We start from the raw sequence: 21,237 nt of genomic DNA, 5'->3' as shown, positions 1-21,237 counted from the left end.
CATTGCCTTCTTCCTGAGTTCATGTGTGTTCCACCCAGCCAAGCTGGGAGCCTCCCATTGATAGGTGTCAAATGTTCAGTCCTTAGGGTTTCCACTGTGTCTTTAGTGTCTTCCACTGATATGGGTTAGTTCCCAGCCAGTCCTTAACAACCTTTCCAAGACAATTACATGACAAAAGACCTCATGTTTCCTGCTTTGTCCACTCCATGCACAGCAATACCAAGAGGAGAGGGAAAACAAGGCATGTATTGACTTCATAAAAATGTTGCCAAAATTCCTGCGTTTGTCACAGAAGTACATTGAGTAAGTGAATAAATATTTTAAAGTGTTTGTCTGGGGTTTGGGGGCATTCTCCCTTTGAAATAGTCACAGAAAACTCACTAGCATTAATGGAAGCTGTGCACATAAATCAGGGAAAGAATAGTGCTGCAGGCATCTGTGGCTTATGGTTATCGTAATATGTTATAATAAAACATACACAAACTGTTACTATTCCTAAGGCTGGTTTTATAAAGTGAAGCTTTAGTGACATGTACAAACCATTCATTTTGCTTTCATAGTTGATACATAATTGATATTTTCACCTTAAACCCCTGAATATGCTACAGCCTCAGGGCAAAATTATTCTCTCTTGTCTGCACTGCACTGAGAATGTCCGTAAGATATTCCATGGTGGCCAGAACTCCCATTAATGTCAATATGAGCGCTACTTATGGGACAAGGACAATGCAACAGAGAGGAGAATTTTGCCCTTACATTGTACATCTGTTCGTAGCTAGATCCCCATGTATTACAATCTTCATTTACAAGCGTTTTTAGATTTGTTTGCTATTCATTTTTAAAAGCAAAAATGCACAGCTTTTTAATCACTTGGGAACTAGATGAGCAAAGGAAACAAGAGGTGTATCAAATAAATAATGCAGATGTAGTGCTGCTATTGGTATAGAAAATAGAGCACCCTTTTGGTTTGAAATGCAAACTATGGGCTGTTAGGCCTCCAGCTGTCCCCAGGGTCAGGGAACAGTAGCTGACTTTTTTGTAGCTTTCCCACCTCTGAGGAACTCAGTACCGGATTGAGCCCAGACATTTTTTTTTTGTAATTACATAATAATTTAATAAATACCAGCTCTCAGTTGAACATGCAGATGATCAGATTTTGCCAAACGTCCAGAGAAGTATGTTACGCTTGCCTTAGTCCCATGGCACTTATTAGGAAAGAAGAAGTTAATTATAGTGTTCTCTTTGCATTACGCTTTTAATAATTATGTTCTGTTTACCTAAAGTATTGCCTCTTGCATTTTCAGTGGGACACAGACTGTATTCTCCTCTTCCTGTCCTAAACTATAGCTGTGCCGCTTCAAAACAGCTGCTGTGTTTCACCCTGAGCGTGTCTGTACTTCAGCAGTGAGTGAAGTGGTTTCTATATATAGTTTATAAAGCTGCTGGTAATGCCTGTAAGGCATGTTGAGAACCCTCCTGAGGGATAAAAGGAGCTATATGAAAATAAGATCATCATCATAATCATATACGCTATTTTATCTTTCTTTTGCACTGTAGTAACTGATATTGAGGAAGTGTATGGTCAGCAGAGATGTGGAGAAGTATTTGCTTTGAGCAGAAGCCAGATGGAAATAGTTTGTGCTATCAAAGGTAACAGGCTCATCTCTCATTATCGGACATGATTCTTATTTTACTAACACAGAGTGATAAGGAGGTGTTAACTGTATGGGGAGAAAAGGAGAGTGGAGAAGAAACCTTTGTACACTTAACTTTTGTTTGCCTATATTGGATTCTCTATTTTATATTTACTCAGTGAGGCGAAGAAGAAGTACAAGGGGTGGTTTATTTTATTAGCACAGTGCCTGTTTCATCAACAGACAATATTGAAAGTCTGCTGTGACTCAAGGTTTGCTGTGTAATAAAACAGACCATCAGTATCTGGGTCACTGGAAGTTGAAACGAGAGGGCACCAGGCAATGAGCTTTGCTTCTCCGAATCAAGGTGGGCTGGCTCTTGGATCACTCCAAACAGCCCATGTTCCCCTCTGCCTTTTCCAAACAAACTTTTCCTCCCAGTGACTAGATGACCTCTTGAGGTCCCTTCCAACCCTGATATTCTATGATTCTATGAGTGCTCCTCCCAGCCAAGACAGATTCTCACACTCTTTTTGCTAGCTCCCCCAAAGAACTGAGTCATCTTTCTACCACTCATGAGTTCTTCATCTTGCCAAGAGAGGCAGCCCAATCAATCCCAACCATCCAGCTGGCTGGCCTCCCCCCGCTACAACTACACACTTCCTCTCTTTATTCTAGCTCCCAGCTCCTCCCCTCCCTGGTATTCATCAGTAGTTGCTGGCCCACCCTCCAGGTGCAGCCAGGTACTTTAATAGAGCTCTCTATTTCCAGTTAACCCTTTTCATGTAAGTGTAGGGTAGGCACTCCATCGCATCCTATTTCATTTAAGGAATAAACACCAGAATTTGATTGGTGTTAGGGCTTACCTTTGGGCTAGGCTTGAGCTTTGTTTAGAGTTTTGGCTACAATTAGATTTGCAGTTATAGGTAACCTTAAGGTAATATGGTCATCTTTAGAGTAAAGGCAAAAGCAGGGCTTAGGGCTCAAACAGCATTTGCTATTAAGATTATTGTCAGGGTAACAGAGGTGGTTAGAGTTAATGGTTAAGATTAGGGTGATGGCTAGGGTTAGAGTTTGTGGGTATTCTGCATTTCATATTTATCAGTACTAAACTTCACTAATGGTTTTAGCTCTGGAATGTGCCCTTTCAAGTCCGGGGTATTCAGGTCAGAGGTTTTGGTTCGGACTATCATAGAGATGGAGATCAGTTGTGAAATCCAGATTCTAATTCTAGTTTTCAAGGGAAGGAAGATTTTGGCTCAGGCTGATCTCTAAACTCTCATCTCTTTGTCTTTCCTCAGCATGGATGGAAGGGAAGGAGCCTTCTCTCCCATGTGACTCCTTGTTTACAAAATCACCAGGACAGATGATCTCAACAATGGAATCATCTGGCATAGAGAAAAGCAGCTGAAAAGTTATTCCTTCACATGCCTTCAACACATGCTTTATCGAGCTTGCTTTGCTGATACCACTGTTAAATGTAGGTGATGACACATAGCTTCCAAGGGCAGTTCAGTGTGCACAGTTTTCAAGAGTTGTGTTTGTCTCTAGGGTAAAGCAGAGACAGCTTGTCCCATCACTCTGTCTTACAGCCATGTTTAGATATCACACAGGACTGACTTTTTCTCTCTTCTTTTTGATCTTTTCTCTTTAAAGAAAGGCCTCTGAAGTGCAGATTTAGGCTGAACTACTTTGAGAAGATTTAGGCACTTCTGAATGCAATGGTATGTGACTACTCACAGCGAAAGCAAATATACTGCTACCTACACACACCTAGAATACTTACTATCAGTGGATCAGTCAGATTGGACTATGCATTCACACTGGAACTGTAGGAGTAGCACCTAGAAGCATCTTTGTAAAGATGGAGAAAAGAGCGCAGAGGACATGCAGTGGGGAAGGGGGGAGAGTGCAGGGGCCATCCAGTGTGGGAGGAGGAATGCACACGGGGCATGCAGTAGGGAGAGGGGAAGAGAGAGAAAGGAAATTATAGGGGGAGAACAGAATGGAGGATGGCAAATGGAGGAGAGAGTAAGGGCCTAGATGAAGAAACAGAGGGAAAGAAGAGAAACAAAGGGTAGAGAAAGAGGAAAAACAACCCAGAGGGAGAGAGATAAAGGGGAGAGCCAGATGTCCTTTTTATTTGCATAAATGTATATTGTTTTAAACATGCACTGTAATTGAACAGTGCTCCTGAAGCATGGGATTCCAATTCAATTGTTTCCTTTACAATCTAAAATATGTCTGGCAGGCTTCCCTTGTGCTCTGTGATGGAACTAAATGGCATCTCGACAACAGGCCATTGCACATACTTTGAGAACAGGTTGGTCAATAGTTTGATTATTTGTGCACTATTTTTCCACTGACCGAAGTGGGACCTTGTGGTGTATATGCCCCTGCACAGACATGAATTTCACCCTTTGGGCATTGCACATGAGCTTTCAAACTATTGGGTCAAAATGATTAAACTTTGGCAACTTGTTAGAAACCTGACAAAATTTCAAACTGTTACTTGAAACAGTTTAATTGGTGGAAATGAAATGGAGGGGGAGAGTGTCTGGAAGGACCCCCCTCTTCCAAAAACTTGGGAAACAGTTCATAAGAGAGAAAAAAGATTAAAGTCTGCCCTAAATATTAGCTGCCAATGAGGGGCTTAAGCCCCATATATCTACTACTACCATTGGCTAAAGATGGTGTGGAAAGACACTATAGAAAAACACACACATGAAAAGAAACTTGTATGCAAAGTATCTTCAAATGTGGGAACTAATCCTGAACTTATAAAAATGGTTGTAATTCCTAACTTTACTCTGCATCCTTCATCCTGCATGAAACAAACGTGCAAGTTAGTCAGTGGCTGTACAAGGGATTCTAGTGGCTTGTAAGCAGTGGTTAAAAAAAGAAGTGGGTAAATTAATCTAAACTAAATGCTTGTATTTGCCCAGTGAGAAGTGGGCAACCTCAGTTTAGCCTTGACTATTCTACTGCTTGTAAACCAAGGAAAGATGTGCATTCCCTCTGTGCATGGCTTTTGCAACTTTGCAAGGTTTTATCGGTATGAGTTTTAGATGGGTATATTACTGAAGCCAGATTGAGTGATATGCCTCATCCTAAATAACTATCAATAAAACCTTTAAAATCAAACACCACCATTTCTGGTTCTTTATTATTGGAAGGGCTGGCGACACCACATACTATTAAGGTTGCCTGACACTTCCCATTCGAAGAGCCTGTTTTCAGTTGCTTATAACTTTGCCAAACTTTAATTGATTGGGCTAAAATTTGCCATGCTGGGTGTCTGCCTCAGGCTGGCTTGTTCTGGGGGAACATTTCTGCCAAAACAGACATTTCCAAGAATGAGCCTAGGGAAAAATACATTATTGTACCTGTATTAAAAAATTCGGCCATTTTTTTTCTTTGACCCTCCCGCTTCTCATGATTCAGAGCAAGGACTTGAAATTTGGCAGGAGTGGGAGCAGTATCAGGGAGCCAGTTGCAGCAGGGTCAGTCTCCTAGCAACATAATACGCATAGCTGAGTCTGGCAAGGGCTGCCTGATTGACTGCACCGTCTGATCGGCGGCGGTGCAGAGCTAAGCTCCTACTTGACCCAGCAGTACCCAGAACTTGCTGGCCGCTCAACATGTTCCATGCCTGTGCCTGCCCCTGCCCAACTCTTCTCTCAGCTGTACCCCGGGGCCCTGATTCTTGATTCCAGCTTGGCTTGGCGCTAACCTCCAGGCCTGGCCACCTTCATGGCTCTGACCATTAGGCACCACCACCTATGTCCTAAACATAATCTTGGCAGAGGGCTTTGAGTCAGGAATGTGACTTTTGCCATCCCCTTAGAACTATGCCCAAACCTTGCCAAGTTATAAGCCTTTGAACAATTGCAGTTTGCGTATGTTTAGTGGAGACTTTTCAGATTTTAGAAGCTAAATTCCCTGAAGATTCTATCCACACCAAACATGCTTCAGTCTGAGGGTGAGCAGGACTTTCCCTGCAGCTCTGGGTTGCTGTAGATGGTGTCGGGACTGGATTTGGGTATCTGAAATGAGATCAGGGCCCCTATCTCTCCTGTACTCTCAATACTCCCCGTTCTGGGCCTAGCAGTTTGGAGGAGCAAGAAGCTTCTAATCCAAATTGAGAGGACACAAGAGCAAGACCTGTGGGAGGTATGGAGGGCTGTAGTTCTGGCTGACAGTCTGGAGTTCTGGCCGCCGGCCCCTTGCCAGCCGGGGTCTCGGCCGCCAGCCCCGCTCAGCCCGCTGCCGGCCTGAGTGAATGGAACCCCTGGCTGGCAGCTCAGCCCGCTGCCGGTCAGGGGTTCCGGCCGCCGGCCCCTTGTCAGCCGGGGACCCGGCCATCGGCCCCACTCAGCCTGCTGCCAGCCTGGGATACCAGCCGCCGGCCCCACTCACCTCGCTGCTGGTCTGGGGTTCCAGCCGCCCGGCCCCCTGCCAGCCGGGGTCCAGGCCGCCGGCCCTGCTCAGCCCTCCTGCTAGCCTGGGGTACTGGCAGCCAGCCCAGCGCTCTGCAGCCCTTATCAAAAATTACATTACAATTAGCTTAAAAACTTGAAAACTTAAAAACTTTGTATATTACAGTAATCGTTAAAACATGTATAATGTTAATAAATACACAGGTTTGATTAAACAAAGTAGTTGTACTTATGTGCCTGTGCCTAATTTGTGTTATCGATGATTTACTTTCTAAAAAAATCTCGTGTGTCTCGCACTCCCCAGAAAAGGCATCTCGCACCCCCAGGGGGTGCGTGCACCCCTGGTTACGAACCACTGCACTAAACTGATAAGATCTGCATTTTAATTTAATTTTAAATGAAACTTCTTAAACATTTTTAAACCTTGTTTACTTTACATACAACAATAGTTTAGTTATATATATTATAGACTTATAGAAAGAGACCTTCTCAAAACATTAAAATGTATTACTGGCATGCAAAACCTTAAATTAGAGTGAATAAATGAAGACTCGGCACACCACTTCTGAAAGGTTGCCAAGCCCCGGTGTACAGGATAGACTTGCTTTGGGGATGTAGCAGGCTTGTTAATGAGGATGTGAAGGTGCAAAGAGTCACAAAGGAATCTCACTAAACTGGGTGACAAAATGGCAGATGAAATTCAATGTTGATAAGTGCAAAGTCATACACATTGGAAAAAGTAGTCAGAACTAAACATATAAACTAATGGAGTATAAATTAGCTGTTACCACTCAAAAGAGAGTCATCGTGGATTGTTCTCTGAAAACATCTGCTCCATGTACAGCAGCAGACAGAATGTTAGGCACTATTAGGAAAGGGATATAAAATAAAACAGAAAATATAATGACATGATATAATCCATGGCATGCCCATGCCTTGAATACTGAGTGTAGCTCTAGTCGCCCCATCTCAAAAAAAAGGTATATTAGAATTGGAAAAGGTGCAGAGAAGGGCAAAGAAAACGAGTAGGAGTATGGCACAGTTTCTATATGAGGAGAGATTAAAAAGACTGGGACTGATCAACTTAGAAAAGAGATGACTAAGTGGGGAGCTGATAGAGGCCTATAAAATCATGAATGGTGTGGATAAAGTGAATAGAGAGATCTTATTTACCCCCTTCAGATAACACACAAACCAGGGGACACCTGATGAAATTAATAGGCAGCAAGTTTAAAACAAAGGAAGTACTTCTTCACTCAATGTATAGTCAACCCGTGGAACTCATTGCCATGGGATGCCATGAAGGCCAAAAATGGGTTCAAAAGAGAATTACATAAGTTCATGGAGGATAGGTTATTAATCGTTAACCATCAATAACCATCAATGGTTATTAGCCAAGATGGTCAGGGATGCAACCCCATGCGCTCACTGTCCTTAAACCTCTGACTGCCAGAAGCATCTGGCACTAGCCACCGTCAGAGACAGGATATTGAGCCAGATGGACCATTGGTCTGACCCAGTATGGCCGTTCTTATGTTTTTATTTGAATGAGGCAGGGGATTGTAAGAAGAGAGATGATGTTCTCAAAATTCAGTCAGTTGAATGCTGCCCTGGAGAACTGGATTCCATCCCTGCCTCTTCCACAGAGTTCCTATGGGACGCTAGTTGGGTCACTTCAACCAAACTTTTCACATTAATTGTGTGCTCCTCATTTTCTGGTGCCTGACTTCAGATTCAGGTGGCTGATTTGCAGAAGTGCTTGAGCACTCAGAGCTGCAGTTGAAATCAATGGGAGCTGTGCTTTGTATGGGTCTGTCTACCCATCTGGGAGGCTCACTCCCAGCTGCAGTGTAGAGCACTGTTCGTCCAGTGCAATGAACAAGGCGGGGTCCTGTGGGAAATATAGCATGTGATTATGTAATTACAGCCTGTATCATAATGTATACCCACCAGGGGGGCAAATTAAGGTTGCATAGGCTTCTGAGTGCTTGACTTTGCAACCTTAATAATGTTCTGTATAAGGTAGTTTTTGGTGTGTAATATACCATGTATGTAGTAGAAAATTTGTTTCACAAATGTTCTAGCGAGTTTTAAAAAGTTTATTGGGGCTTTTCCCTTATCCCTCAACTTGTAGTCAGAGGCCTTAGTTGTCACTAGTCCAATTGTACAGGACTCAGAGGCATTTTTATATCCTTACCAGTCATTTTTATATACTGTATGTAAATTAATGTGTGTGTGTGTGTGTGTCCATTACATAGATTTGGGGGGGGAGGAGGGAGGAGAGAAGTGAGTTGTGAGAAATATTTCCATTCAGGTTTTGTAGTGTTGACAGTTCCTATTTTATTTGAATCTTGGTGTGTCTTTCTGTCTTGTCAATTAGATTGCAAACTCTTCAGGGCAGGGACTGTCTCTTACTATGTGTTTGTATACTGCCTAGAACAGTGGGGCCCCAATGCTGATTAATAGACTCTGAAGGAGCTATCACAATACAAAATAATAAACTATATAGTTAGCCAGACTCTGGTCACCACTGTGGCCCCATTATGCCACTCCCACAGTATATGGGGTCTATAACTGGCCAGAGTAGAATTCCTCCACTACAGCAGCTGCATAAGACCAATGTGGTAATCATCCTCACAGCCCCCGGTACAGGGGCCATTCCAGAGTCAGGACAGTGTGTTACAGGTATGAGGGGGAATCGCTGTAGCACTTAACCCATAAAGAACTATGGGGAGGCCGCCATAAGTGAAAGGAGATTCTTAAAGACACTTTGGGGGTCTGCGCCTCTTGGCCTGGGCCTTCTGTTCTGCACCTTTCAAGAGACCAAACACAGAATCTACCCCCAAATAAGAGCTGGTCAAAACCTGGAATTTCCATCCCACAGGATATTCCAAGATTTTGCAATTTTCTGTGAAATAAAATGCTCCAAAAATATTTTGTTTGAACCTTATCAAAACATTTTGTTTTGACTTTATCATTTTAATAATATAATAAATATAATTATAATTGAAACAATAATATAAAAAGTTGATAATTTCCTGTTGAAAATTTTTGACAAAATCAATACATTCCCAACACATCCCCGGTGTTTCAATTTAGTCAGATCAATATTTTCCGACAGAAAATTTGTCCATCAGAAATTTTTAGCCCAGCTGTACCCAGAATGTTTGTTCTAAAAATTCTGGGCATTATATATAGATTGCGTTGTGCTGCTATTTCACAAACTCAAATGGTAGCAAGTAGGTTACCATCTTAATATACTGAAGGAATAAACTGAGAATTCTGACAGATATATTGAGCAGAAATTGCATTTCATCCATTCTACCATCAAAGCCATAACTCCTGAACACAAAAGTTAAAAGAATAAACAATACATATTATTTCTTTCATTTTTTCATATATTTCAAAGGTTTGGGCTGGGTGTAATATATGCTAATTGCAGTTTGTCATCTTAACAAAAGAAAAATGTGCACAACTACCATTGTGCCAAAGTATCATCTGGACACATTTGACACAAGTTTTGTTTTCTTCACAGTAGCTCAAGCTGCAATGATGGCACCTAGCTCTATAACAAACAACAAACATGAGTGGCACATTGTTTTCAGGTTATGGTAAAATTTAGCCAGCATAAGCAATCTGAACACACTTATGTAGGGTCCTACCAAATTTGCGGCCATGAAAAACAATTATTAAAATCCTCTGACCGTGAAATTGACCAAAATGGACCATGAATTTGGTAGGGCCCTACACATATGTCATTTGATTACATGGCAATCCAAGTGCATTACTTTAGTCACCTGGCTTTGCTAAGTACTTCAAACTTTTACATGAATACCTTATGCATTGATTAATTTTGTATTCCCCAGCTTTGATCCCACCTCTGTAGGATACTAAACTGTATGAAAATTCAGATGAAAACAAGTGAAATAAATAAAAAAATTAAAATCATAAGAGGAACATTAGGTTTTGTTAACCAAATCTGTATATGAACAGCATGCGGCTACATCTCCTCTGCCCAGTGCCACTGAAGAATCAATCCGCAAATAGATGTAGAATATCCTGATGAACATCACAGATTTAGTCTTAGACATCATGCTAAAAAGAACCAAACAAACAGTGATGGTACTGAACAAAACCAGTGGTCCCAAACCTCCTCCTCTTCCACTTGCACTGAATATACTCTTAAAACTCTATGAGATAAAAAGGACTTGGTATGAGTGTGTATATGGAGACACTGTGTATTTTTTATTGACTTCTTCCTGACTTATTCTGCTAAAACCACCTTCCTCCTGATTACGGACAAGGGCACAGGCTTGAAGAAGACCACACAGTGCTGGGCTAAATGTCTGAGAACGGCGGCTCTGGTTTAAGCATTCAGTATCTTTCACTTTTAATAGAAAAAAGTGATATATCATGTATTATTTGAACAATACCATATGATTGTGTATTTAAAGCCCGTTTTACAGTGCCTACATATGAAGGGGCAGAGGGAAGGTCGAATGTTCAGCTTTCACTCTGTATTTTCTTACTGTTGGGTGCCAAAGTGTGCAAAAGTAATATCACATTGACATGGTTTTTTGCATTAATTTATGGCTATGATATTGTCCCATCTCCTTAGGATTAAGAAAAGGAACGCATAACAGGAGTTAAGGAGCACTTACCCCTGGAAGAGAAGGAGATGCAGCCAGTTGCAAAATAGCCATTATAGATTCATACCTGCTTGGTTCTGCCAAAGTTAAAGCTGTGATAGTGTTATATTGTGGACTTTAGGGCCCAGTTCCACACTAAGGCCTTGTGAAATCCAATTAACATGAGTGGCACATTGTAATCCTTAATTTTAAATAAATCATATTGACTTCAAATAAACTTGTCATTCTAATTCTCCCTCTGATCATTTTTCAAAATTGAAATAAAAATAAATAGCCCAGTTGTATGGTCAGTTAGGAGCTATGTACGACACCCGGAGTGGTGCTTTCCATAAACTCTGGAATGCTGACCTGCTTGGCTTCACATTACATTACTGCTGATTACAAAGTCTTCACAAAGCTTTGGCCTGATAACATTATAGGTCCCCCAAATAACCATGAAAATGAGTGGAACTTCCCTTAACAGCTGTGCAGTTGTTTTATTCCCCACCCCCACTAGCAACTCAGAATTAAAGTGCATTTTCATTGTTCCCTTTCCATTGTTGCTTGAGAACAAAGTCAGTGTAATTATGCATGTTGTTTTATTTCCTGCCATTCCCCTCTTCCCTGCTAAGTACATGGGCTAATACACTCTCCTGCTCTCAGGCTACACTAAATATGGTAATGGTCAGTGTGTCAATAATCCCCCTGTTTAAGGGACCTGCAAACACTAGTGATGTGACAATCTATCTGTCCAAATGTCTAGCTGACGTCTGATGCTTAAAACAGAGCATGCTTTCATCCCTTCATGCATTGTAGTAACTCCCATGACGACTCTTAAAAGGGTGCCTCAGCTAGTCAGGGAAACAGTTGCCGACCAAACGAGATACAGCCTACTTGATTCAGCTTTCTTGAATGCCTAATTATTTCAACTTTCTATCGGCCTGACCAAACGGGACCATGTCTACCTTTGGCTACAGAAGAGAGCTTAGTAAATATGAATCCATTGATGAAGATGAACTCCTTGCTTCTCTGACTGACGAGGAGCTAAAGGAGCTGGAGAGGGAGCTAGAAGATATTGAGCCCGACCGCAACCTTCCAGTGGGGCAAAGACAAAAGAATCTAACAGAGAAAACTCCTACAGGAACTTTCAGCAGGGAAGCGTTGATGGCCTATTGGGAAAAAGAGACCAGAAAACTCCTAGAAGAAGAAAGGTTGGGGGCATGTGAAAAGGTAGGATTTCAGAGCATTCACTGTGCCCTGGAAATATTCAGGCTCACTCTTCAATGACTTACCATCACTTACCATTGTTATTTTCTTCTGATCCACTACAACATTTTAAAGAAAAGTCCTAGTGACAATCTTTTGCTAGAGTGCTATAAATTGGCAAAGGGGATTTTTGTTTTTGGTCTTGCAGTGTTGTAAAAGCTCTTTTGGGAAAAAAAATCCTGTAAAAGGAATTGGCATTAGTGGTTAAAATAAGTCATAATATAGCAATGGTTAAAGTGATTTTACAAAATTAGGCACAAATTAGTATGTGCTTCTAGCCAACCACATAAATTGTTAGGTAAGGTACCTTTTTTGGGGTGGGGAGGGAAGCTAGTAGACTGCTTTTTCCTAAATAAATAATCAGTATTGTTTTTTGAGGAGCAATTGACTGAAAGAATGATCAACAGGAAGAGAATTCTGAATTTTTAGCAGAGGAGAGGTTGGGCAAAAAAGTGCAGCAGAACCCACTGGTCAGATTTTTGTGTGATGTAACTCAGCATAGCTCCATTGCAGTCAATGGACCTATGCTGATTTACACCAGCTGAGAATCTGGCCCAATATCTGATGATTTCAATGGCACACTGTGTGCTGTCTTATCAGAACACAGCTGGAGGAATTTATAAGCATAGAGGCCTGGAGTTGGTATTCAGTCAGTCAACATATTAATAGAGTACTCATCATGCAATCTGTCCCAGGGAGCTTTATATAAATAGTAACAATAGATGCTGGTTGCCGAGAGCAGTATAACTCAGTAATAATAATTAAGGGCTTGATTCTGTGAGATACTCAGCACCCTCAATTTTCATTGACTTCGGTGTGTGTTGAGGCCACCCAGCACTTTGCAGAAACTGCTCTCAGGATTAAGCACTATAAAAGGCAACTTTTTTTTTTTTAACACATGCACTATAACTTTCAAAGCACATCATGGAGTTTTAGCTGTGTGAATGCCAATGATTTTGCAGCTAAAGTTCCATACTGAGTTCGGGTGATTAAGGACCTGACTCTGCCACGCTTGCTCACAGGGAGTGGTATGCTGTTCGGCAAGTAGTCTCATTGATTTCAGGATTAAGGGTATGTCTACACTGCAAAAAAAAAAAAAAAAGGTGTGTTCTTAACGCAGGTTAATGATGGTTAATGCAGGTTAACTAATCCGTGCTAACTAACTTGGGTTAAAGTAGAATTGAAGATACAGCAACTTGGCTTTTAATTTGGGTGAGCAGCTCAAGTTAAAGCCTATAGGGTAGCATGGATTTGAACTCAAGCTGCTAACCTGAGTTAAAAGCCAAGTCACTGTGTGTCTTCACTGCTATTTTAACCTGAGTTAGCTAGTGAGAGTTAGCTGACCAGAGTTAAGCCTCTTTTTTTTGCAAGGATACATGCCCTAAGGGTGGCAGAATTGGACACATAAGTCAGTTACTGTTAAAAATGCTAACACTCTGGATCTACAGACTACAAAGTGTTTACACCAGGGATGAGTTGGACCATCTTTGCATAATGAATATACTGTTATCTTACAATCAGGGAAGAATCACTGGGCACAGGATTTGATTACATATAGTGTCTGTTATACTGGTTGTAATGTCTGTGTAGGGAAATACAACCACCATTATACACTAAGCACTAGCTCACATAGCCTTAGACCTCAGAACCTATTTTGCTGAGATATGGACATCTGGACAGGACAGGAGAGTTACCACTTCCTTTTTTCAACTGAATCTTTAATTTACATAAGAAATGACCAGAGAAGTCCTAGTTGTGGTGTCCTGTCCATAAGGCAGGATTTCTGACTTGGCAGCAACTTTCATCCCAAATGGCAATGTTGGGTTAGCATTTGGTATGAGCCTGATGTAATGTGTCAGTTAAACCCACACTCTTTGCTCTGGAGCTGAGAGAGCTACAAAATGTATCCATAAACGTCAACACCCTGCCATCTGATGTCTATAAAGCGGGATCTGCGGGTGAAATCTTCCCCATACTGAAGGCAACAACAAAACTCTCATTGATTTCAGTGAGGTGAGGATTTCGCCCTAGGTGTGTGTAGCAAGTGTGCATTGGGATATACTCTGATCAAGATGACAGAGAGCAAGCCACTGAAGAATTTAAAAAGAGAGAAGTAGCAATTTTAAACTTACTGCTAATGCTTACAGTGGTTATGAAATTGAAGGATGGATATAATACGAAAGAGAATCGAATCTCCCCCCCTCCCTTCAAACACAATTCTGGCAGGGTTTTTTTTTCACACTAATCTTCTAAAGTCACTGTAGAATATTACCAATCAGTCACAATTAGTACATTACAAAGTCATGAATAGGTGCTCAGAGACCAGGCTGAAGAGTGTGCTATAAATGTCCAGATAGATACATGCATAGGAATTAAAGGGGATGTTCTGTGCAGCAGCCATATTCTCAACTTTTAAACTTATCTTTATATGCACTGAAATTATAGATATAGGTCCTGACCCTGTAATGAGCTCTATTGAGGCAGTGGCATTGAAGTCAATGGATTTTTGCGGGGGTCAGGGGCCTGCCTGCACAGAGTTCATTTTAGGATCAGCGCAATCCTGCAAATTCTACATGTTTTTTGCTCCCGGTGAATCTGTAAGATTGGGCCCATGGTTTGTTACCCTGATGCCTTTTGTACCTCCATAGTCAAGCTTCTGTAAGGGTGATAATGATAACCCTATTTTGTATGTGTCCTGCCCCAGAAATCTGCTCGAGACTATGAGATAGCATGCAAGGTGTCAACACTGCAGGAATATATATACACATCATTAACCACACTTTGTTTAAATTGAATTAGCAGTTATGTGGGGATTTAAACACTGATGGTTGGGGCCTTGCCATTTTAGTAACTTTTTTGCCTCCAGTCAAAATCAAAACCAGCATCTCTGTAAGTACGTTGCATGGACCCAATCCTTATGGGATATTTTATAAGGATTAACATATTCAATTTAATAAACCAGCACATGCAGAGCCTCTGTTTTTCACCCAGAATTTTACTAAAAATTCAATATTATGGATTTATAGGATTTATTAGATTATTTATATGGATTTATTAGAGTAGAGCTCTTGCGATCGAGGGATTTAAGGTCAATTGTATGCCAAGGACCAGCACAAGGCCTTTGCAGCACTTCATTGCCTCTTAAGCTGTCAAAATGGAGTTGAAATGAGACCTTAGTGGTGCATAGGCATGGAGCTGGCCCTGTGCACTCTGCAACTAGCCCAAATTCCAGGAATACCACTGAACTTTGGGACAGTTGTATATATATCTGAATTTGGCATGTCAGTCCCATCACAACTTTGAACTTGTTGAAGTATTAAAGTGATGCTAGCGTAACATTATGGAGCATATTTTCAAACAGCCTCTAAGTGTGCACACCCAAAATTGTCCATCCAGAATCTTGGGTGGACAGCTATTGTAATTCCCTTTTTTTTTTGCTCAAATTTTCATGTGAAAATGGTATTTGTGCGTGAAATTAGGCAGCCATATAACTGATTTAAATGCATATATAGCATTTGTGCATGAAAGTCTGAGTTTTGGGATATGCAATAATTTGGGTACCTAAACTCCATGTCATTAAACAGGAGCATGTCATTTTGCACATAAAAAATGTAGCTGATGGGTTGTGGCCACTCTGAAAAACATAGTACACCTCTACCCCGATATAACGCAACCCGATATAACAGGAATTCAGATATAACGCAGTAAAGCAGTGGCTCCGGAGAGGAGGGGTGGGGGTGGGGCTGCGCACTCTGGTGGATCAGAGCACGTTCGATATAATGTGTTTTCACCTATAACACGGTAAGATTTTTTGGTTCCCAAGGACGGCATTATATTGGGGTAGAGGTGTACTATAAGTCTGTCTGAGTGAAACCCACATAAGCATGGAAATTCAGATAGGGCAAATCCATCTGACATTCCATGGTGAATATATAAAAAAAAAAGAATATTAAATCAGATGAGATTTTTTCAGTTCTCTTAAATTTCCATGCTTCTGTCAGTTTATTTTAAACCTTTAATTTCATATAGTTTAAGTATAATTGCTGTTGGGGAAAATCAAAGTAAAGCTTAATATCATGTTTAATACCGACACCTACATTCCTGTTCAGGATTCAAAGCAAGAAGACGACAATTCAGAAGACACTGAGGAAGAATATTTCACAGGAACTAACAGTGAAATTTCCGAGGAGGCATACACTGAAGAGGAGGAGGAAGAAGAAAAAGAGGAAGCAGAAGAAAAAGAAGAAGAAGAAGAAGAAAGTGATGAAGATGACTCTGAACAAAAGGAAAATGCTGCAATTTGTGAAAGGACTGTGACTTGTGAAAGTGACAGGAGTTCTGACCACTTGAAACGCAAGAAATGCAACATCCAGAAGGAAAATGAAAATGTCATCAATGGGGATGGTGGCAAAGATACAGAAGACATGAGCTTTAAAACGGGTGCCATCCACCCTTGTGGAAACCCAACAGTTATTGAGGATGCTTTGGAAAAAGTTAGGAACAATGACCCTGACACCAGTGAAGTCAACTTAAATAACATTGAAAACATCACCATACAGATGCTTACACATTTTGCTCAAGCCCTCAAGAACAACACAGTGGTTAAGATGTTCAATCTAGCCAATACTCGTGCTGATGATAGTGCGGCGATTGCTATTGCTGGGATGTTAAAGGTGAATCAGTATATAACGAGTCTGAACATTGATTCAAATTTTATCACAGGCAAAGGGATATTGGCCATCATGAGAGCTTTGCAGAATAACAAGGTTTTAACAGAACTACGATTCCACAACCAACGGCATATCATGGGCAGTCAGGTTGAAATGGACATAGCTAAACTGTTGAAAGACAATACCACGCTGGTGAAGCTAGGGTACCACTTTGAGCTTGCTGGACCAAGAATGAGCATGACAAGTATCCTCACAAGAAACATGGATAAACAAAGGCAAAAACGTATGCAGGAGCAAAAACAGCAAGAGTCTGGTTGTGATGGAGCAATCAATCCAAAGACCAAAGCCTTGCAGAAAGGAACTCCTGGGTCCTCACCTTATGCATCGCCTAAGAGCTCACCTTGGTCCTCTCCAAAACTCCCTAAGAAAGCTCAGCCTGTCAAAATCCAGCCTCCAGCTCCACCTTCACCTCCTCCTCCCCCTCCCCCACCACCTCCCCCTCCTCCCCTCATTGTTCCAGAGAAAAAGGCACCAACAAGGAATATAGCTGAGGTCATCAAACAACAGGAGAGCTCCAAGAATGCCTTACAAAATGGACACAAAAAGAAAAAAGGCAAAAAAACCAAAAAGCATGAGAATAGCATATTGAAAGAAATAAAAAATTCCTTAAGATCAGTCTCAGACAAAAAATCAGAAGAAGGATCGCGACCCTCTACCCGACCCTCCACCCCACAAATGTCTCTTCATGATAGCCTTATGGAAGCAATTCGGGGAAGCAGCATAAAACAGTTAAAGCAGGTAAGTAAGGACCACATTTAAATAACTGACTATGGCTCAAATATGGCATAAGCCAAAACATGCATCATGAATTTTAAAGCATAGATATTTAATACAAGATTACACTTTGAGAAATATCAGCATAAGTACATATTTGGGAATAGTTTTACATTTAAACCTGCTTTCATGACTACGCTTTCCATTTTAATTTGACCTCAGTTTTGACAGAACCCAGGGTGCTGACAGAACCCACGTTCAGACTTCTTCGGGCTTGGGATTCTCACTAGAGGGTTGCTGTAGAAGTGAGTATAGCAAGCAATGAGCCAGAGGTGAAATTTTGCCACCTTCAGGCAAAACTAGTCTTTTTCAGCAAAGCCTTCTCTTCAGAATTAAGTTGTGAAATGGGCTTGATTTCTTGCTCAAGGAAATAAGACACCTCGATCTGACACCTCTTAAAATAGCATTAAGCTATGGAAGTAGGGATGGGAATGGCTGCATGGGCAGTGGGATTGGCTAGCTGTCCCGAGTACGTACCTAGGGTTTCAGATGGGATTGTACTTGTGTTGGCTAGCCACTCCTGCCACCCATGCAGGCATAGCTACACTGCTATTTTTAGCGTGCTAGTTCAATGAAAGTTAGCATGGGTATGTCTTCCTGAGAGAGAAATTACACCTCCAGCTCCAATGTAAATGTACCCTAGTCTTCTTCACAGAGTGAATGAATGTACTTCTAAATATGTTTAATGGCATCCATGTACTATGGCGACAGGCACCTTAGAAACGGATGTAAATCACTGTCATATTATTTAAGCACAATATACATATCGGGACACACCACGCTGCTGCTTCTTTTCCAGCCAGTATTGTAAATGTAATGAGAAACCCCCCCTCCCCCACTATCTTGTAGGTGGAAGTTCCAGAAGCACTTCGATGAAAGCATGGAATATAGAAGAACCAAAGCTCTACAGTGGTCAAGGGAAGGTTACTGAGTTGTTCAACGATGGTAAATAGACTATATTGTGAGCTGCTTCCAAAGGGCACTCTTAGAATTGAAACATTTTATTTTCTTTTTAAAGAGATAGACCTATTAAACATTAACCAATGCTTTAAGAATGCATAAGCCTTTTAATCTGTAAATATGGAAATAAACATCTTTTTTATTTAATGAGATTTCTATTGGAGAAATAGCAGTTTATTTAGATATTCTTTTCAATATCTGAGTGATTGCACATCACTGGACATGTTCTTTACATTGAGATGTAATTGTTTAGTGATCTGTGTTATTTTTCTTTTTTCATGAATTTACAATAAATGTGGTTTGAAGTTTTTAAGCAACCAAAATGATTTTAGTCCCGGGTTTCTATGAGTACAAATCGGGCAGGCGTTCATGTACAGATGTGTCATTGGTTAAACATCCAGTTATGGGGGTGAAGAGGTTGGTATAAATGCCTAGAGGACTTTTTTTTTTCAGAATTGCTTAGCACACACAGCATCCATTGACTTCAGTAGGATTTGCAGGTGCTCAGCACCTTTGAAAATCCAGACATAGCTAGATTGATTAAATAATGCATTGAAACTCGGAGTCAAGAGCATAGCAGCCATTAAAAGAGACAAACAAGATTCTTATTTAAAATATCAATGGGAATCTAATATATAATAAAGGAAGTGATCTTATGTTGTAAAGCAAATGTTAGACAGACTCCATGTAGACTCCACGTGCACAGTGCTGATCACCATGCCACATATCAAAGAAAGCATATCAGAAAAGGTGCAATGTAGGGCAGCAAAGATAACAGGTAATAGGACCTAAATTATGCCAAAAGGTTAAGGAAATGGGGCTTATTCCCATTATGAAAATGGCTTTGAAGTGACCTAGCCATTTACATAACAATGAAAAGGAGTGACAAAACAAACAGAGCTACGATTGGCGAAGTGGCAGATGGTGTTGAATTAAGAGGTGTTGGGAACCCCAGGGAGAACAGAGAATAATACAAAGAGAAAAAGATGTTTGAAATATACAACAGAAACAACTATCTCATACAAATGCAAGCTAATACACCTGGGGTGAGGGGAGAGGAGGAATAATCCCAAACAGAGATTCAGTGGGATGGGAAAACCAAGAAAGCAAGGCCAGCAATTAAGCAGAGAAAGACCACCAGGTAATATGGGCTGAACGACAAGCTGGGTATGAATTTTCAGTATGATTTGTTGAGAACCAACAAGAACCAACAGAGGTGTCACATCACAGATAACATAGTGGAAAGCCCCTCTCAATGCAGCACTGGCAAGTCTCCCAGTCTAGTCAACAATCTAGAATATTAGTTACAGTTCTGAGCACTTCAGCTATCAGAAACACTATGATAACACTGCTCTACAGCCAAAATGCTTCTGAAATAAATGTAGTCAAACTTTACTAATTCTGGGTCACTGAGAACAAAAATTATGCTTAAAATTGTTGATTGGCTCTTGTTTTCAAGATATGCTATTGGGTCAGTATATACGACCCTTGACTTGGGAATGGCGGAGGATAAGTGAGTTATAAAGGGAAGGGATCTCAATTTAAACCAGAAATGACTAAAATACATCTTTGACTGGATCTATGAATAAGTCTATGACTGGTTTGGACAGTACTTGCTTTTTAGGCAAAACAATGAGTGATGCAATCTGAAGCTGGTATTGCATTATACATGATACGAATTGCATCATGTTATTCCTAGAAGACATGGATGATGCAATCATAACGAAGCTTACATCACTCTGCTGAACAAATTGCCCTAGATCAGCTCTAGAAATCATACAGTGTCGTGCTCTCTTATTTGTCAGTGTTTGATTTTGCAAAGGGACACATTTCTGTTTAGCCAAAGTGAGCAGAGATGCCTCGTACTTGTGTGAACAGTGCAGATAACTTTTGCTATGTTTGTGGTGAAGTGACTTTTGCATCACAAAAGCACAGTATAACCACTATGGTTAAGTATCAGAGGGGTAGCCGTGTTAGTCTGAATCTGTAAAAAGCAACAGAGGGTCCTGTGGCACCTTTGAGACTAACAGAAGTATTGGGAGCATAAGCTTTCGTGGGTAAGAACCTGAAGAAGTGAGGTTCTTACCCACGAAAGCTTATGCTCCCAATACTTCTGTTAGAGGGTCCTGTGGCACCTTTGAGACTAACAGAAGTATTGGGAGCATAAGCTTTCGTGGGTAAGAACCTCACTTCTTCAGGTTCTTACCCACGAAAGCTTATGCTCCCAATACTTCTGTTAGTCTCAAAGGTGCCACAGGACCCTCTGTTGCTTTTCACTATGGTTAAGAAAGCCTATCACCTTTATTTTGCAAAATTGGAGATCAGGACAAGAGGTGGGCCCCACATATATGCTGCAACACTTGTGCAACAAATCTTCGCCAGTGGTTGAACAGGAAAAGGAAATCTATGCCTTTTGCAGTGCCAATGATTTGGAGAGAGCCAACAGATCATACCAGCAATTGTTACTTCTGCATGGTGCCTCCAGTTGGGAAAGGTGTGTAAAAGAAGAAAAAGTGGACTGTGCATTATCCAAACATTCCATCAGCTATATGCCCAGTACCCCACGGAGAAGGACTGCTGGTTCCTGATGCACCAGAATCATTCTCACTTGAGTCAGACGAGGAAGAGGACGAGGATGACGATGAAACTTCTGGTCACAGGACCCACATTTTCTCCCATCCTCCTCCTCTGAACCACACCTCATAACACAAGGTGAACTGAATGACCTTGTCAGGGATTTGGAACTACCCAAGAGTAAGGCAGAGCTGTTGGGCTCCAGACTACAGCAGTGGAATCTCCTGGCAGG

At 41.1% G+C, this 21,237-nt stretch overlaps 2 protein-coding genes across 17 annotated transcripts in view; both read left to right on the top strand.

Annotated features, from left to right (window-relative positions):
* Window positions 1-11,685, top strand: part of ASB15 (ankyrin repeat and SOCS box containing 15) — a 60,685-nt gene extending 49,000 nt beyond the window's left edge. For 8 of the 16 annotated variants that reach the window (XR_010590056.1, XR_006172965.2, XR_010590067.1 and 5 more), the window contains 4 exons: window positions 215-303; window positions 1,305-1,404; window positions 1,558-1,650; window positions 2,936-10,685. The gene's annotated coding sequence lies outside the window, so the exon portion shown is untranslated. The other 8 variants (XR_006172946.2, XR_006172947.2, XR_010590052.1 and 5 more) reach the window with 8 other exon arrangements.
* LMOD2 (leiomodin 2) lies at window positions 11,659-18,754 on the top strand. The gene is made up of 3 exons (XM_005305682.4): window positions 11,659-11,931; window positions 16,077-17,435; window positions 18,321-18,754. The coding sequence occupies exons 1-3, from the start codon at window positions 11,659-11,661 to the stop codon at window positions 18,345-18,347; spliced, it is 1,659 nt and encodes a 552-aa protein (XP_005305739.2). The 3' UTR covers window positions 18,348-18,754.
* Window positions 18,755-21,237: the final 2,483 nt, after the last annotated feature.

This window comes from Chrysemys picta, chromosome 1 (genome assembly GCF_011386835.1).
Source record: "Chrysemys picta bellii isolate R12L10 chromosome 1, ASM1138683v2, whole genome shotgun sequence".
Classification (NCBI taxonomy): Eukaryota; Metazoa; Chordata; order Testudines; family Emydidae; genus Chrysemys; species Chrysemys picta.
Note: the sequence above shows the minus strand (reverse complement) of the source record. Positions and strands in the feature narration are given on the sequence as shown.